Source organism: Thunnus albacares, chromosome 18, assembly GCF_914725855.1.
Source record: "Thunnus albacares chromosome 18, fThuAlb1.1, whole genome shotgun sequence".
Classification (NCBI taxonomy): domain Eukaryota; kingdom Metazoa; phylum Chordata; class Actinopteri; order Scombriformes; family Scombridae; genus Thunnus; species Thunnus albacares.
In genome coordinates this window covers 26,409,066-26,423,452 of record NC_058123.1, presented here as the reverse complement: position 1 = coordinate 26,423,452, position 14,387 = coordinate 26,409,066, and the positions used below count along the sequence as shown (strand labels likewise).

Here is a 14,387-nt window from a genome sequence, read left to right as displayed (position 1 = left end):
ACCACATACTGTGTGGACATACAGATTATACACTGATAAAGCATCTTTCTGCACACGCACACACACAGTGATTCAGTGATTGCATCCTCTGAATACTGGCTCTCTCTGTCCCTCTTTGTTCCTCGCCACATTCACTCATAAAAACCGATTTATCCGTTCTCTCTGTGTATGTGATATAGTGCAGTGTGTCATGTACTCAACTAAATATCACTAGAAAACACAAACCTTACATGTCATACTAAAACAACACCTCTAATGCTTTAATGCTCAGGTTGAATGTGGACAACAGTAAAGGGTTAAATGTTGCTCCTGATCTTCACTGTGTTGTTACATTAATGATTACGGGGTTTAATAGCTAAATTTCACAGGATGAGGGTTTTTTTTTAAAACAACAATGAGTTGGTCCGTCACTCATCACTGTCTGACTTCCCTACCCTGCCTGTGGCTCTCAAGCTCATTGGCTCCTTTTAATATTGATCAAATATTTTAAAAAATGGGTCACAAATGTATAATATCTTTTTTTAAAGCTCAGTAATTCCTTAAACAGTTGGGTAGTGTAGTTTTTAGGAAACGTTACAGGAAACAGGAGTAAATTGAATGTGAATTTGTAGGGGACTAATTTAAGAAGCAGATTAATACACATTTAGTGCTCTAGTGAGTATTTTTGGCAGCAGGACGGTGCATGTTGAATTGAGTCAAGGCTTTGATACACACACACAATGCTTATTAGGATCAGTTCATTGTTGGTCTTTTCATGGGATTTTTTGACAATGACAAAAAACAAAATATCACCAAGTTTATCCTTTAAGGTACATTTAAGATGCTGGTGCCTGTTTTAATGGATGTAGAATCACGTTTTCTTCAGTCTGCATTCAGTACATTGAATTTCTGAATAGTGCAGAAACTATTAGTTGATTAATTGATTAACCAACTGACAAAACGTTAATTAATTTTGAAAATTAATCATCAATCGTTCAAGTCATTCTTGCAGGTCAAAGCTACTCAGATGCAGATTTGCTGCTTTTCTAGGATTCATATGTATCTTTGAATGTCTGTTGAGTTTTGGACTATTGACAATGTTGACAATGTTGACAATGTACATAGACTGAAGGTCTAATTTTGGTCTCTGGAAATAGAGATGACAGGAGTTTGTCATTAGGTTTTAGTTGCTCCCTTGTTTCTCAGCTGATACACATATATTCCAAAGATTGGGAGAAATCAGAATATAACTATTCTTATAGTTTCATTCATGCTCTTGGTTACTACTGTATGTTTGTGTGTGTGTGTGTGTGTGAGAAAGAAAGAGAGAGAAGGAGAGAGAGAGAGAGAGAGAGAGAGAGAGAGCAAGAGAGAGAGAGAGAGAGAGAGAGAGTCTTTTGTCTGTTCCATTTCCGGTTATCAAAACGGAAAGAGGAAAGCATCATGGTGCATTAAGCACAACCACACTCACACTCATACACACACACACACACACATGCATGCACAAGCACAAGTGCTGATTGCTACGTGCTAAAATGCTGTGTGTCTCTACATACATCTGTGTGTGTGTGAGGTTAAGTGCTGAGATATTATGCATCAAGTGTGTTTGCCAGGCTGCCATGCTGAGCTGAAGTCTGCAGACTGTAATATACTACAATATACCAACTGCTGTACCACAAGAAATATTCAGTTTTTCCCAACTGTGTTTTCTGCGTTTTGGCCGACATTCCTCTAAGTTCTGATAACATAGAAGTTACTCACCTGGCTACATCATTGTAGATACATGGTATTAATGTTGCAGGACATGTTTTGGCCTTTTGGTTTAATAGAGTGATATAAAGTTCACGACAGCTGGGATGCTTGTTAAATAAGCGCACAATAACTTTTATACCGAGACTGTTGCAAAGCGAGTTAACCACTAACACATCCTGACCACTTGACATACTGTTTTTACAGTAATAAAACATAAAAAAAGACTCAGGCAGAAGCTGTGGAGACTTGCAGTGATCAGTCACCAGCAACAGTTAGTCAGTCAGTGAGTGAGCCCATAATGGTAGCTGCATCAGAGTATCTGGATGCAAATTGAAATTGGACCTGCCCTGTTCAGAACCAGAGACGGAAGGCAGAATTAGATTACATTTAACAGTTGTGATTATTTTGGGAAAAAAGAGTCACTTGTGACATCACGCCGACATCACGTACTGAACATTAACAATGTAACGATGTCACAGCTGATTAATGATTTAATCAAAGTATCGCTCAGCCCTGCCGGCTCATGACGGAGTGTCGAAGCACCCAAATGTGGCGCCACACACAAGCAGTGAAGTGTATGTTGAAGGGCGACTTTACTACTTACACTGCACTTATATGCCCTCTGTGTAATGGATACCGAGGCTTAAGTGGTAATGGTGCAATAAAAAAAGATACAGGCAAGGAGGAAAGAGGGAGGGAAGAGAGAGTAAGAAAGGTAGGAGGGGCAGAGAGATGGAGAGAAAGGAGAGGCAAGGAGACAGGAAGAACGAAGAAAGATGGAGGAGAAGAAAGAGTGAGGGAGGAAGAGAGGAAAGGAAAGACAATGGAGCAGAGAGTTACTGTAAAGACATAATGGAAACAAAAGACAGATGATGAAAGAGAAAACGAGGAAGGAGACAAAAGGTGACGGATGAGACAGAGAAGAACAAAAGACAAGCCGGAAAAGAAAAAAATGATAGAGAAGAGAGATGAAGGAAGAGCGAGAGGAAAAGAAGATGATTGAGGAAATAGTGATGAAAGACAAAAGAAAGAAGCGGCAGTAAAATACAAAATGTCTGAGACAGAGAGACATAAGAGATGGTAGATGCAGAGAGAGATAGAGCTCTCTAGTTGATGGTGGCCCTTTGTGCTATAAATCCTTTTTTCTTACAGAATGAAGCCTGTAGAGTCCTGACAGACTGCAGTATCATCTTATGGCTTTATATTCAGCTATATTGACTCCCAAACTCATACCTCTCTTTTTTAATCTGTCTGTGGCAGTTTGTCTTTAATTCTCAGTCTCTAGCTCTTCATCTCAATCGCCCATGCTCTACCTCTTTCAATGTGTGTGTGTGTGTGCCTGTCTCATTTCATTTAGTGTTTCCCATCTGTAAACACTCTTTATTCAAAAACAGAATTGAGGTTAATCTTATAGTCACAATTGTCTTACATATTTAACATAATGTTTTGGGGGGGGTTTTCTGAGCTGTCACATAATTCTGTCATACTTTTGTGAGTTGCTCATCAATTGAAACCAGAACCTCCAGTTTCTGTTCCAGAAGTAAGAAAACCTCATTCAAAATCACGTTTGTACATTAACACATATTACTAAAAACTCTACAGCATCATCTTACTCAACAGTTTGTCATGTGGTTCACTCTGCCTGTCTAGACAAGGTTCACATGATTTCACAACAGTATGTATTTTTAGACTTAGAATTACTACTAATAGCCTCATGATGATACCTCTAAAGAATAATTATAATCAGTATAAATATCGGTATTATTCCCACTGAAGAATGTGGAGTTGTAGTTTCTAACAACGACTACTGGAGAATAATGAACATGATCATTTGTAGGTATTCTGTCTTGATGCTGGTATGAATATTTCTATTGAACTAGCTCTTTATTAGAAATACACTATCATCAACACAGATTTTACCGTTCGTAGTTGTGATAATCACACTAGTAGTGAGTTGTGCTGATATTAATAAGGATTGTACTGATATTAGTTCTTAGTATTGGTCACAAATTGTAATTGTTTTACACTTTCTCACTGTGACCACTGAAAGGCAGACCCAAATAACATTGTTTTTAAAAAACAAGTTTTAATTGTGACCTGCCAAGGGACTGCAGATGAAAATTAGCTGTAAACTAACTCTGGTAAAGTACATCAGATGGTAACATTTATGTTTAATAATCCTGTGGTCGTTCTTACTACGATGGCTAGATAGCATAAACGTAACTATAGGTCATTTTTTGCCAGCTGAATTTTAGACATATACTATTGTTTAATTATGAGGATGTGCTGCTCTGTTTGTAAAATTAAATCAAATGAAGCTCACTGGCTCCTTTCTTTAAACTTTAACTCTTAATAATACTCATTATTTCTACAGTATATCACAATTCATGCATTTAATGCAGCATAAACTGCTGTACATAAAAGTGGATAATTAAAGAATCCAGTAGGATGGTGAGCTGATAGTTTCTCTTTCGCTGCCTTTGCTAATAACTAAAATCTCAGTTTTATTTTGATTCAGCTGTAAGTTCTGACTCATCTATATATTATATCACAAATGAAGGATGCCAAAAAGTTGTCGACAGGACAATCTGGACATACAGAGATATACAGCAAGGTATCATCTGCATAGCTATAGAAACTAATGTGCTTTCTTATAGCTGAGTGGTAACATATACAGGCTGAAAAGAAGTGTGCCTAAGATACAACCCTGAGGGACACCACATGAAAAATCTATTTTATCTAAGGAGAGGTCAAGTGAACTATCAACTAGTTATGTGGTGACAGGGATTTCTCAAGTGTTGCATTACAACTGCAGCAAAAGAATTAGTCAATTAATTTATTGACAGAAAATATATTTGCAACTTTTGTTGCAAACAGGCTCAGGGGATGTGACAGGGATGGAGTCCACACAACAGTTTGACTTATCAAACAACTACATTTAAGTAGGCTTTAGCTAAACTTTGAAATGTTACATTGTGGGAGTTCTCTTCCCTCCATGTTTCTCTGTTCGTCCCTTTCTATCCCTCCCTGGCTGTATTCTCTCCCTCATCCCCTCCATCATCTTCGGTATTGATATTTTCTCCCCTTTGTTTCCTCCACTTCTCTCCATTTTCTCTCTGCATCACCCTCCTCCTTTCTTCCTCTATTTCTCATCCTTCTTTCTTGTTATCTAAATGCTTCTCATCATCCCTTCTCTTTTTCTGCTTCCTTTTCTCTTCTACTATCTATCTTTTCCACTCCATTTCCACCTTCTCTCCCTATCGTCAATCCTCTCTGCTCTTAGTTCTCTGTGTATCTTTATTCACTTCAAATGGCTGCTTCAATAAAACATCACCTTGATGTTTCTATTGATGTGTAGCAGCCCTTGACTATTTAAACCCGTGTAAAATGCATTGATGTGTTTTCTGAGTGTTAGCAGCTCTTGAGGCTCAGCACTTGACTCAAGCCTCCATACAAGTGAACAGAGAAAAGGCTTCAAGCTGGAATAATGCCTCTCAGCTGCCATATTGGTAGACTTGACCTCTTGGTCGGCAGTGGTGGTGAACAGCTGATTGTGTGTTTTAAATGTGCGTCTTGTGTGTGGTTAGGTAGGTATGTGGTTATTTCTGTTTCTAACTGGAAAAAGATCATTTCATCTGTGATGTAGCCTGGTTTGCCTACATCTTCAAATGTTTACAGCAATTTAAAAAGGTCTTTGGCCAGTTGCAAAAGCTGTTCTGAAGTTCAAACTTAGCCTAGTTATAACATGTTTACTAAGTGGAGATTCACACATCACTAAATTAAAATGGATTTCACGCACAAGCAGTAATTTTCAAATTGCTGGTGCAACCAAGTCCTTTGTTACTTTTGTGAATGGGTCAAAATTACAGCAACACTTGTATAAAGAACAGCTTTACTGTTGCTACAGTTTTAACCTCTTAAGACTCTTTCCCTTCCCCATGCACCTTGGAGGAAATCCCTACTTTGCTTTATGGCCTAATTCTGCACTTATGTCATGTTGGAGTTACCGTAATTACTAGTTTCAGACTTAATATAATATACAGTATACTATTATAATTACTGTTCACATCTATAGGCTATATAAGTTATAATCACGACTGTGAAATCTGAAAGCTCCAATATATCAACTTGGTGTTCAATAAAATGTGACTGAAAAGGCAAATGAACACTGATTTCTCACATCAGCAAAAGGCAGTTGTTTAAACCCAAATTAAATAGACATGGTGTTATACTGTCAATACACTGTATTTTTAACCCTCACACAACCAATTCTGCAATCATACAACCATGTTGAATTGTTTGCTGACATGAATACTCACAGGCTGTAAACATGGGAATCTTAGATCCATCCATCTCATATGACATGAACTCGTCAATGACTATGATGAGAATGATTGTGATGATGATGAGCATAGTTACAGTTGAGATAACAGTGATTATGACAGTGATGACATTACTGTGATAGATGGGTGAATAATTGTGGCGATAATGTTTGATGATGATTGTCAAGAGACTGATTGTGATGAGAATAACACTGCTGAGGAGGTGGACTGAATTTTTTTCATCTTAACTCTTATTACTATTTTCTTTATGTTGTGTGTTCTATGTTATTAATACTGTAACACTGAAACACTGAGTTTCACTATGAATGAAAAGTGCAGTACAAGTTAATTTATTATTATTATTTATTATTATTTTATTATAATAGTTGTGAGTATGAGCAGAATAGCAAAAAATAGTGACTGGATGTATTCTTGTCATGTGACAAAGAGTGATTGTGACTGGCAGATAGCTGGGATGATAATGAGGTAGATGATGATGATGATGACGAGAGTGACCTTATCTGTGATGAGAATTTCTGTGATGTGATGAGGATGATTTTGAAGCTGATGATAACAGCAGTTATTGTGTTGTGAGTGATTACACTGATGATGACTTTGAGCACAAAGAAAATGATGCTGATGAAGTTGTCAAAGAAATAGTTCAGCATTTTGGGGGATAACTTTGCTGGTTTTCTTTCTGAGAGTGAGAAGATCGATTTCAAATTTTATGTCTGTGTGTTAAGTACAGAGATGGAGTCAGGATGGGGTTAGCCCAGCTTAGCATAAAGACTGCAAGCAGCTGGCCTGAGTCTGTCCAAAGTTTAAAAATACACCTACCAACACCTCTAAAGCTGTGTGCAGCATCTCTATAAAGATAAGATAAAGCTCTCCAATGTTAAGTATCTAAACACAATGATCTGAGCAAGAACCTTGCCTCAATAATAGTAATAATAGTTATATAATAATAAGAGTATAAAACTGGCAAAATTATCATTTTAATCAGGAACAATTTTGACACATTTTGGTCAGTACCAAAAAAGTACTGTGGTTTAACTCAAAGTCCAAATTAAGATACTAATTATTGAGACGATAATTAGTATCATGTTAAATATCTTAAATAAGTAAGATGCTTTTATGTAGATTCTAATAATGGTAATACAGATAATGATAATGTAATGATGACTGTGCTGATGGGGGGAATAATTATGATGACTGTGATTGTAGGTTTAATTTCCATGATGTGTATAATAATAAAGATGAGGGAGGCAAACTGTGACAGAGCAACACGACAGCTGACTCACACAGAGTGAAAAAAGATTCTCTGTATTTTCTGCTGATCTCGTTTGCAGTTGGAGACGCATTTAGCAGCTCACTGATGTTTACGATAGAGACTGAGAGAGCTGATGAAAGACAGAGGAACCCTGCTTTATTGATCCTATTGATTCAACCCTTACCTTTAAAGAATACACCCCCCCCCCTCACCCTTACTCTCACCAACCTCTTTACTCTCGCCCCTCCTCCTCCCCTCCTCAAACCGGTAAACCCCTTTTGAATAATATAATTGCGTATTTGATCCTGTACTGTACTGTAACCTCGACCAGAGTAAAAAAAAAAAAAGCCTGACTGAATCACTCAAGCGTGTGCTTTCTCCATTGACGGCAGACTTTGTGTGTGTGGGTGGGCAATTTGATTGCTTCCTTTTTACACATACATGTGTCTGCACTTAAAAAAAAAAAAACCTTGTCTGGGGTGAACTGCTGCTGAGCTGCTTTTCATTGAGCTACAGTAAGCAAGAAAACAGGGTAGAGAGAGATAGATACAGAGAGAGAGAGAGAGAGAGAGAGAGAGAGAGAGAGAGAGAGAGAGAGAGAGAGAGAGAGAGAGAGAGAGAGAGAGAGAGTGCAATTTAAATCTATTTACACTATTTTAAATATGATTTCATTAATTCAATATTTGTTGCCCTATTTTAAACACATATTTACCGTTTGTTTTTAGGTGTGTATGTATTTCAGACATGCACCTCGTTATGTAAATGTGACAACAGTTTTTAGAGTCTGAATTGAATGATGTGACATTATTTATGCACAAAGAAAATAAAATCAGTTGAATAAACTGATCTGTGAATGAGACAATTTGAAGTTGCTGAGGAGATTATTCTTATGTCAGATCAGTTGATAAAAATTATATTTTCACTGTGCTGTGCAGGGGAAAAAAAACCCTCTTGAACAAACATCAGACCAGACCATAATACTTTTTTGATACCTTACTTCAATATTGATACAATACTGATACAATATTGTCTGAATACAAGCACCAGTACAATACCAACTTTCAGGACTTGACAGTTTTGGTTCACTTGGTGTAATAGATACATGTCAGTTACCACCAAAAAGCATTGATGTTCAGCATGCAGCCATAAATTACACATAATCATTATTTCAACAGCATTTCAGTCATTATATTTCAATGTGAAGCAGGTCCAAAATACACCCTGGAAAATCAGTCATTAAAATGCTATTGAAAGAATATTCATATGTAAATGTGTATATATGTATATGTATAAAAATCATTTGTTTATCAATCAAATTAAGCCCAGTTTGAACCCAGATGCCTAGATGTGTTTTGACCTAAAAACTACCAAATTATTTTTTATTATATTTAAAAAACATTATTATTATTATTATTAAAACATTATTTTGTAAGAATGCTGGTTTTACCATTCAGCTCTTGTTTTAACATTGATTTTATTTTCACAGTGTTTCATGACCTTATTGTTTGCTGTTGTCTGCATTTGCCTTTGCTTATAGTTTTATTATCTTAGTTTATTTTTATTTTGTTTTATTTCATTATTATCCTCATCATTATTATGAAGCTGAAGAGAAGGCTTTCCTCATGTCATCATAACTGAAGGAACACATTTGACAAGTTAGTGTCAAAACAGCTTGAATTTCACAGGAAAAGCGTACCTAATGGAGTGTTTAGGCACTTGGTAACAGTGGTAGTAAAGCTCAGTGTGGAGGCAGAAGGAAGCTGCAGTTTTACATGAATTGTGGCTTTCAGTATTAGTTTTCAGAATGGTGCTCAGAGGCACTTCAGCAGGACAGATGCCACCAACGTTTCAGTTTGATGTTTTTTGTCCTTGTTTAAATAAAAGTTGAACTGAACCGCCGTCTGTCTGTCATGTTAAACAGCTCGTTCACAGTTACTTAAGAAATATTCGGCTTTCAGAGAAAAAAGAAGTTGACATTTTAGCTGAACATGGAATCAACACTGCACATAGAAACAGAACAATGGGGAAGCCGTTAATAACAGTTATTAACACGTCAGTTGGATCTAAACACACTTCAGCTGTCAGCCCGTCAGCTAAAACACAGTCTCACACAGACCATCCAGTAAATAGTCAGGTCCAGAGTCCAAGATTTGTCTCCAGTTTAGATGTTAAATAAACAAAAGCAAAACTGACACATTTTTTATCATCTAATACAAACATGAGTTGGACAGTTAGACCTGAAATCCTGTAATAATAATTACAAACCAGTGCTTTGAAATAAAATTGCGAACAACATGAGATGAAAAAGAAAATAGTAAAATCATAAATCAATAATAAATAAATAAAATCTATTTATTAGGTTTAATGAGGAGGTTCAAATAAATGGTGTAACATGTATACTGGGTGCATCATAAAGCAGGTTTTATATGTGATTTTAAAAGATGGGGCTGATTCTGGTGCTGTTATTATTATTAGACTAGTATTATTTCAGTTTTGTTACAATTTGTTGTAATTTTATGTGTCCATGTTTGATGTGTTTCGATTTCGAAGTTAAGATGATTCAAAACAAACTTGTCTTGTTCTCTCTCTCTCTCTCTCTCTCTATCTCTCTCTCTCTCTCTCTCTGTTTGTGTCTCAGTGCTCTCTATATTCACAGATCAATAGTGCCACCTCTCAGTGACAAACTGTAACTACAACCACAGGCGTGATCCCTGACACTCCACAAAATTTCACAAATTTACCCAGAGAACAAAAGAACCACTTCCTACATTATAAACAAAAGGGACATTTACCCTTGAAAGGGTTCATATTAAAGTGGCTAGTTGCTTGGAAAAAAAAAACACAAGAAAATTTTAAAGCAGGTCATGTATACACACTGTATTCTGAAGCTCCTTAAATTCAGGCCAAGAAGTCGTAGTTAACTTGACTCTCTCTCTTTATGGCCGGCAGATGTTTGTATATTTCTTACTTTTCCACCCCCACAGTGTTTTTTATCAGATCTAGCTTTAAAAATTCATATTGTGCACACAAGCGGTCATCAAGCCCTCAGAACTTTATTTAAATTCTAGTGGAGATCCCAATATTTTCAAGTATATAACATAACATGTAACACTTGATTTTGAAATGTGTGTAAAAATGATGCGCAAATCCATTTGATGGAATAGTAATAGCCATGGAGTCACTCAGTGTAATATAAACTATCAGACTCAAAGACTCCCCAACCAGCTCTCATGAGACAAAGAGCAGCAGTGAAACAAAAAGCTGCTATCTTACATTTGCATCTGTCGTCAGGTCGCTTAGCACTGATAAGAAGCTGAGAGGAGACAGGAGAAGGGATTTCACTGTGTGTGTGTGTGTGTGTGTGTGTGTGTGTGTGTTTACAGCGAGTTTCCCCTTACATAATAGTTTTGTTACTGAATTGAGTCCTTAACCTGATTCGTATTGATCAGCCGGGCTCCGACTCGTGCATACTTAATTCAGGGAGGTAATCAAATCAAACGCACCCAGACCTCCTCCTCCTCCCCCTCGACTGACTGAGATACAACAGCAGACACATTAGAGGGGCTGTTATTCTTATTGTTATTGTCGTTGTGTGGGTGTGTGTGTGTGTGTGTGTTCAATTTTTTTTTTCAAGCTTAGGATCATCAAAGTATCCAAGAAAGCATGAATAACTCAGCATTTTGGATAGACTTCATACATCACATGTTGTATAGACCTACTGTAGTACTAAATAAATAATACTGTTGATTATTTTATCTACTTTGTTAAACAATTTAAAGTAATAAATTGTATAATAATAGCCATGTTTGAAATCAAGTTTGAAAGATGTGATGTTTGAATTAATTTAAATGCAACTCGCGTAACAGCGTAATCCTAAAGTACGCTGTAGAAGAGGCTGTTTTCCACTGTCATGTTGACTTGTCACAGTAGGAAAAGCTCAGGTATAAATAATAAAATGAATGATGGCTGAATTCCATTTAGCTGCTTCATTTTCAGGGTCCTGGTATTACACATGCTGGCTCACTGTCACTCATGATTTACTGGGACACTTGAATAGAGCAGAGCCATTGTTAATGTGATTAGTAACACCTGTGCTTTTCATACTATGACAAGTTAAAATGTCAGTTGTAAAAAAGACTTATGGACGTTGCTTGTGGAGTACTAACATGGCCTGGTGTGGTTATACTCTGTAAATTTTAAAATTCTGACATCTTATTACAGATTTATCAATTTAATTTTTCCCACGTTTGACTGGCAGTTTGAATTTAGAATAAGAAGTGACAGCCGTGTGGGCTATTTTATAGGCAGAGTGCAGGGTGCAAAGGAAGAAAAATGTAAAATGGTTAATAATAGTATATTTAAGTAAGATTCCAAGGTCAGTTGGAATTATTTGTTTAATTACTTGTTTTTGCCAAAGGCATCAAAAAGCGGCACAATGATGGCCTCACTAATTAAAAAAAGAAGTAAAAGATCAACTGTAATGCAACTACAGTGTAATAATCCCTCACCATGTTTTATTAAAACCACAGTTGAAACATCACAGTGAGGCCACAAATTTGACTCATGTACGATTGTGTCTTCTGAAGCATCAAAAGTGAGAAGAGAGAAATACAATAAGAAATACAGTATACTGTAGTACTGTACTACAGTATACTATATACTGTACTGTACTGTAGAGACAGACTGAGAGACACACAGGTGTACACAAACATATATGCTGCCAAACACACCAACAGACACGTTTTAGATGTTATTACACTGAAAGGGATTTTCTGTGATTAGAGACAGGATACGGATGTTATTGGTTGGAGATAGATGAGGGAACGGATTATTTTGAGATCACAGAGCTTCTCTCCCTCATCCTGTCGAGCTCAAGAAGAAGAAGAAGAAGGAGCTTGATAGATCAAGACTGAAATATTAGATTGTGATATAGCTGACACACCTGTCCTGTCAGAGCCTGGAATGAAAATACAGACAGCAGAGGTGAAGCATCCGTCAGCGTGAAGGTTAAAGACTAACTGATGAACCCATAGAGTTCTGGGCTCAAGACAGGCGTTGGCCTTGAATCAAATTTACTATTTGCATTTTCTAAAAATCTTTTGAAGTCAGTCTTCGATCAGGTTCGATTTCTTTTCATACAGAAAAAAATTCAAGTGATCCAAAATGCATCACTAAAAGTCATATGAGGAAGTTCACTAGATGAAACACAGGAAGAAGGTCCTGTCTGCCCAAATATCAAGCAGGCAACTTTGTTTATAGTCCAGGTTGGACCTTGATTAATGTTCCGGCTAGCTGCTAGCAACTGCTGATTCCGCTCATCCTCACCCCAGCATGCAAAGCACACTCGGTTACGGGCAGCAGGGGTGGACTCAGGCTGTCTCAGGAGCAGGGGTGAAAGAATATAAAGGGCACCTGATACATTCAATGGGCCCCCACTTCACAGTGTTTTCTCCCATACAGTGCACCCTATAGGGCACCTTTTTTCATTGAAAGGGCACCCAATTCTGCACTTCAGTATGTTAGACTTAGGGGAACACTAAATTGCGCTTTTTCCATTTTTTTTTCTTCACTGGAAGGGCACCAAGAACCTACAGCTCACCCCATTACACAGCATCATAGGACACCGCATTACAACCTCTTCATTTAAAGGGCATATCATGTTCTTTACACGGCACTATCACATTTTCTTCCACTGAAAGGGCACCGTGAGGGCACTTAATTCCAGATTGTCACATATAAAGGTCCTTTATGGGGCATTTCATCCTGATTTACCCATAACTAGATAATTATTACAGAACTGTGGCATGTTTTCTCCTTTGTGTGGGCAACATAGAGGGTACTGCAGTATTTTTTTGGCCTTGGGTGCACCAGGGGGGCAGTTGCCCAACTTAACTGCTCCACCACATCCTCCAAGAATATAACTGGGTTGTTTTGGTCAGCACCCAATTATAAGTGCTGTATCTCACTGCCTAAACCAAACAAGAAAATGCACCATTTGTTTGTTTGATCCAAACCAAGGAGGTTTGGGGTGAAAGCACACCGAGTTACTAAATGTTCATCATTAAGCTTCACTCTGCATCTCAAAATTTCACAATGTTTTTCACTTCTCATATGATTCTTTTGAATTCTAATCTGTGAAATGCCTGAAGTGTATTGGTGGTTTAGTAATGGCACAATAGAAGACTCAGAAAGACAGCAGGTAAATAGATAGCAGATGTGCACAGGAGCATAAACTTCTGTCAACAAGACCTGTTTGTGTTTCATATGAGAGATGCTGCTGAATCCTCCTATATAACTGTTACTCAAATAATAATAATACAAACAACGCTAACACTTTTATTTTCTGTCTCTTCTTCCCTTCACCCCACCTCACCTCCTTTCCTTCTCTCTCATTTCTCTCTCATTGTCTTCTCTCCTCCGACTTTCTTGCCTCCCCTCCTCCTTGCAGCTTGCAAACGGAAGGAGCAGGACACGGCGAAGGAGCGAAACAGCACGCCGAAGAAGTCGCGGCTGGTCTTCACCGACCTGCAGCGGCGCACCCTGCTGGCTATCTTCAAGGAGAACAAGCGGCCGTCCAAGGAGATGCAGCTCACCATCTCGCAGCAGCTGGGCCTCGAACTCACCACCGTCAGCAACTTCTTCATGAACGCCCGCCGCCGGAGCCTGGACAAATGGACAGACGACGGAAGTAGCCCCGGCGCCCAATCTTCAGCGTCCAGCACTTGTACCAAAGCGTGATAATAGATGTCGAGGAGGGGGGAGGGGAGGGAAGCAACAGGGAAGGGTCGTCTTGGGGTGGGGGAGGGGCGATGGAGACATGGGGCGATTAACTCGGGGAGGGATGGAGGGGTTGAGGGCGCGGGTCGAGGTTTCGTCCGGTCGAAGCGAGGAGGAAAACCAAACTTTTTACATTTTTTGTTTGTTTGTCTGTTTTGCTTTTGTCGAGGGTGACAAACTGAGAGAGGGGCTGCTCACTGCGACGACTTGTTTGTAGCCAAACCGCCTTTTTCAAATCCATCATAAATCCATAAAGAAGCTGAAGGGTAAGCTCATCTTTAACACAT

The 14,387-nt window shown here is 38.1% G+C and overlaps 1 protein-coding gene across 1 annotated transcript in view; it reads left to right on the top strand.

Annotated features, from left to right (window-relative positions):
- onecut2 (one cut homeobox 2) overlaps nt 1-14,061 on the top strand; it is a 32,759-nt gene extending 18,698 nt beyond the window's left edge. Inside the window, exon 2 of the mRNA XM_044334579.1 lies at nt 13,772-14,061. Coding sequence (XP_044190514.1) covers nt 13,772-14,061 — 290 coding nt within the window. The remainder of the gene's footprint in view (nt 1-13,771) is intronic.
- Nucleotides 14,062-14,387: the final 326 nt, after the last annotated feature.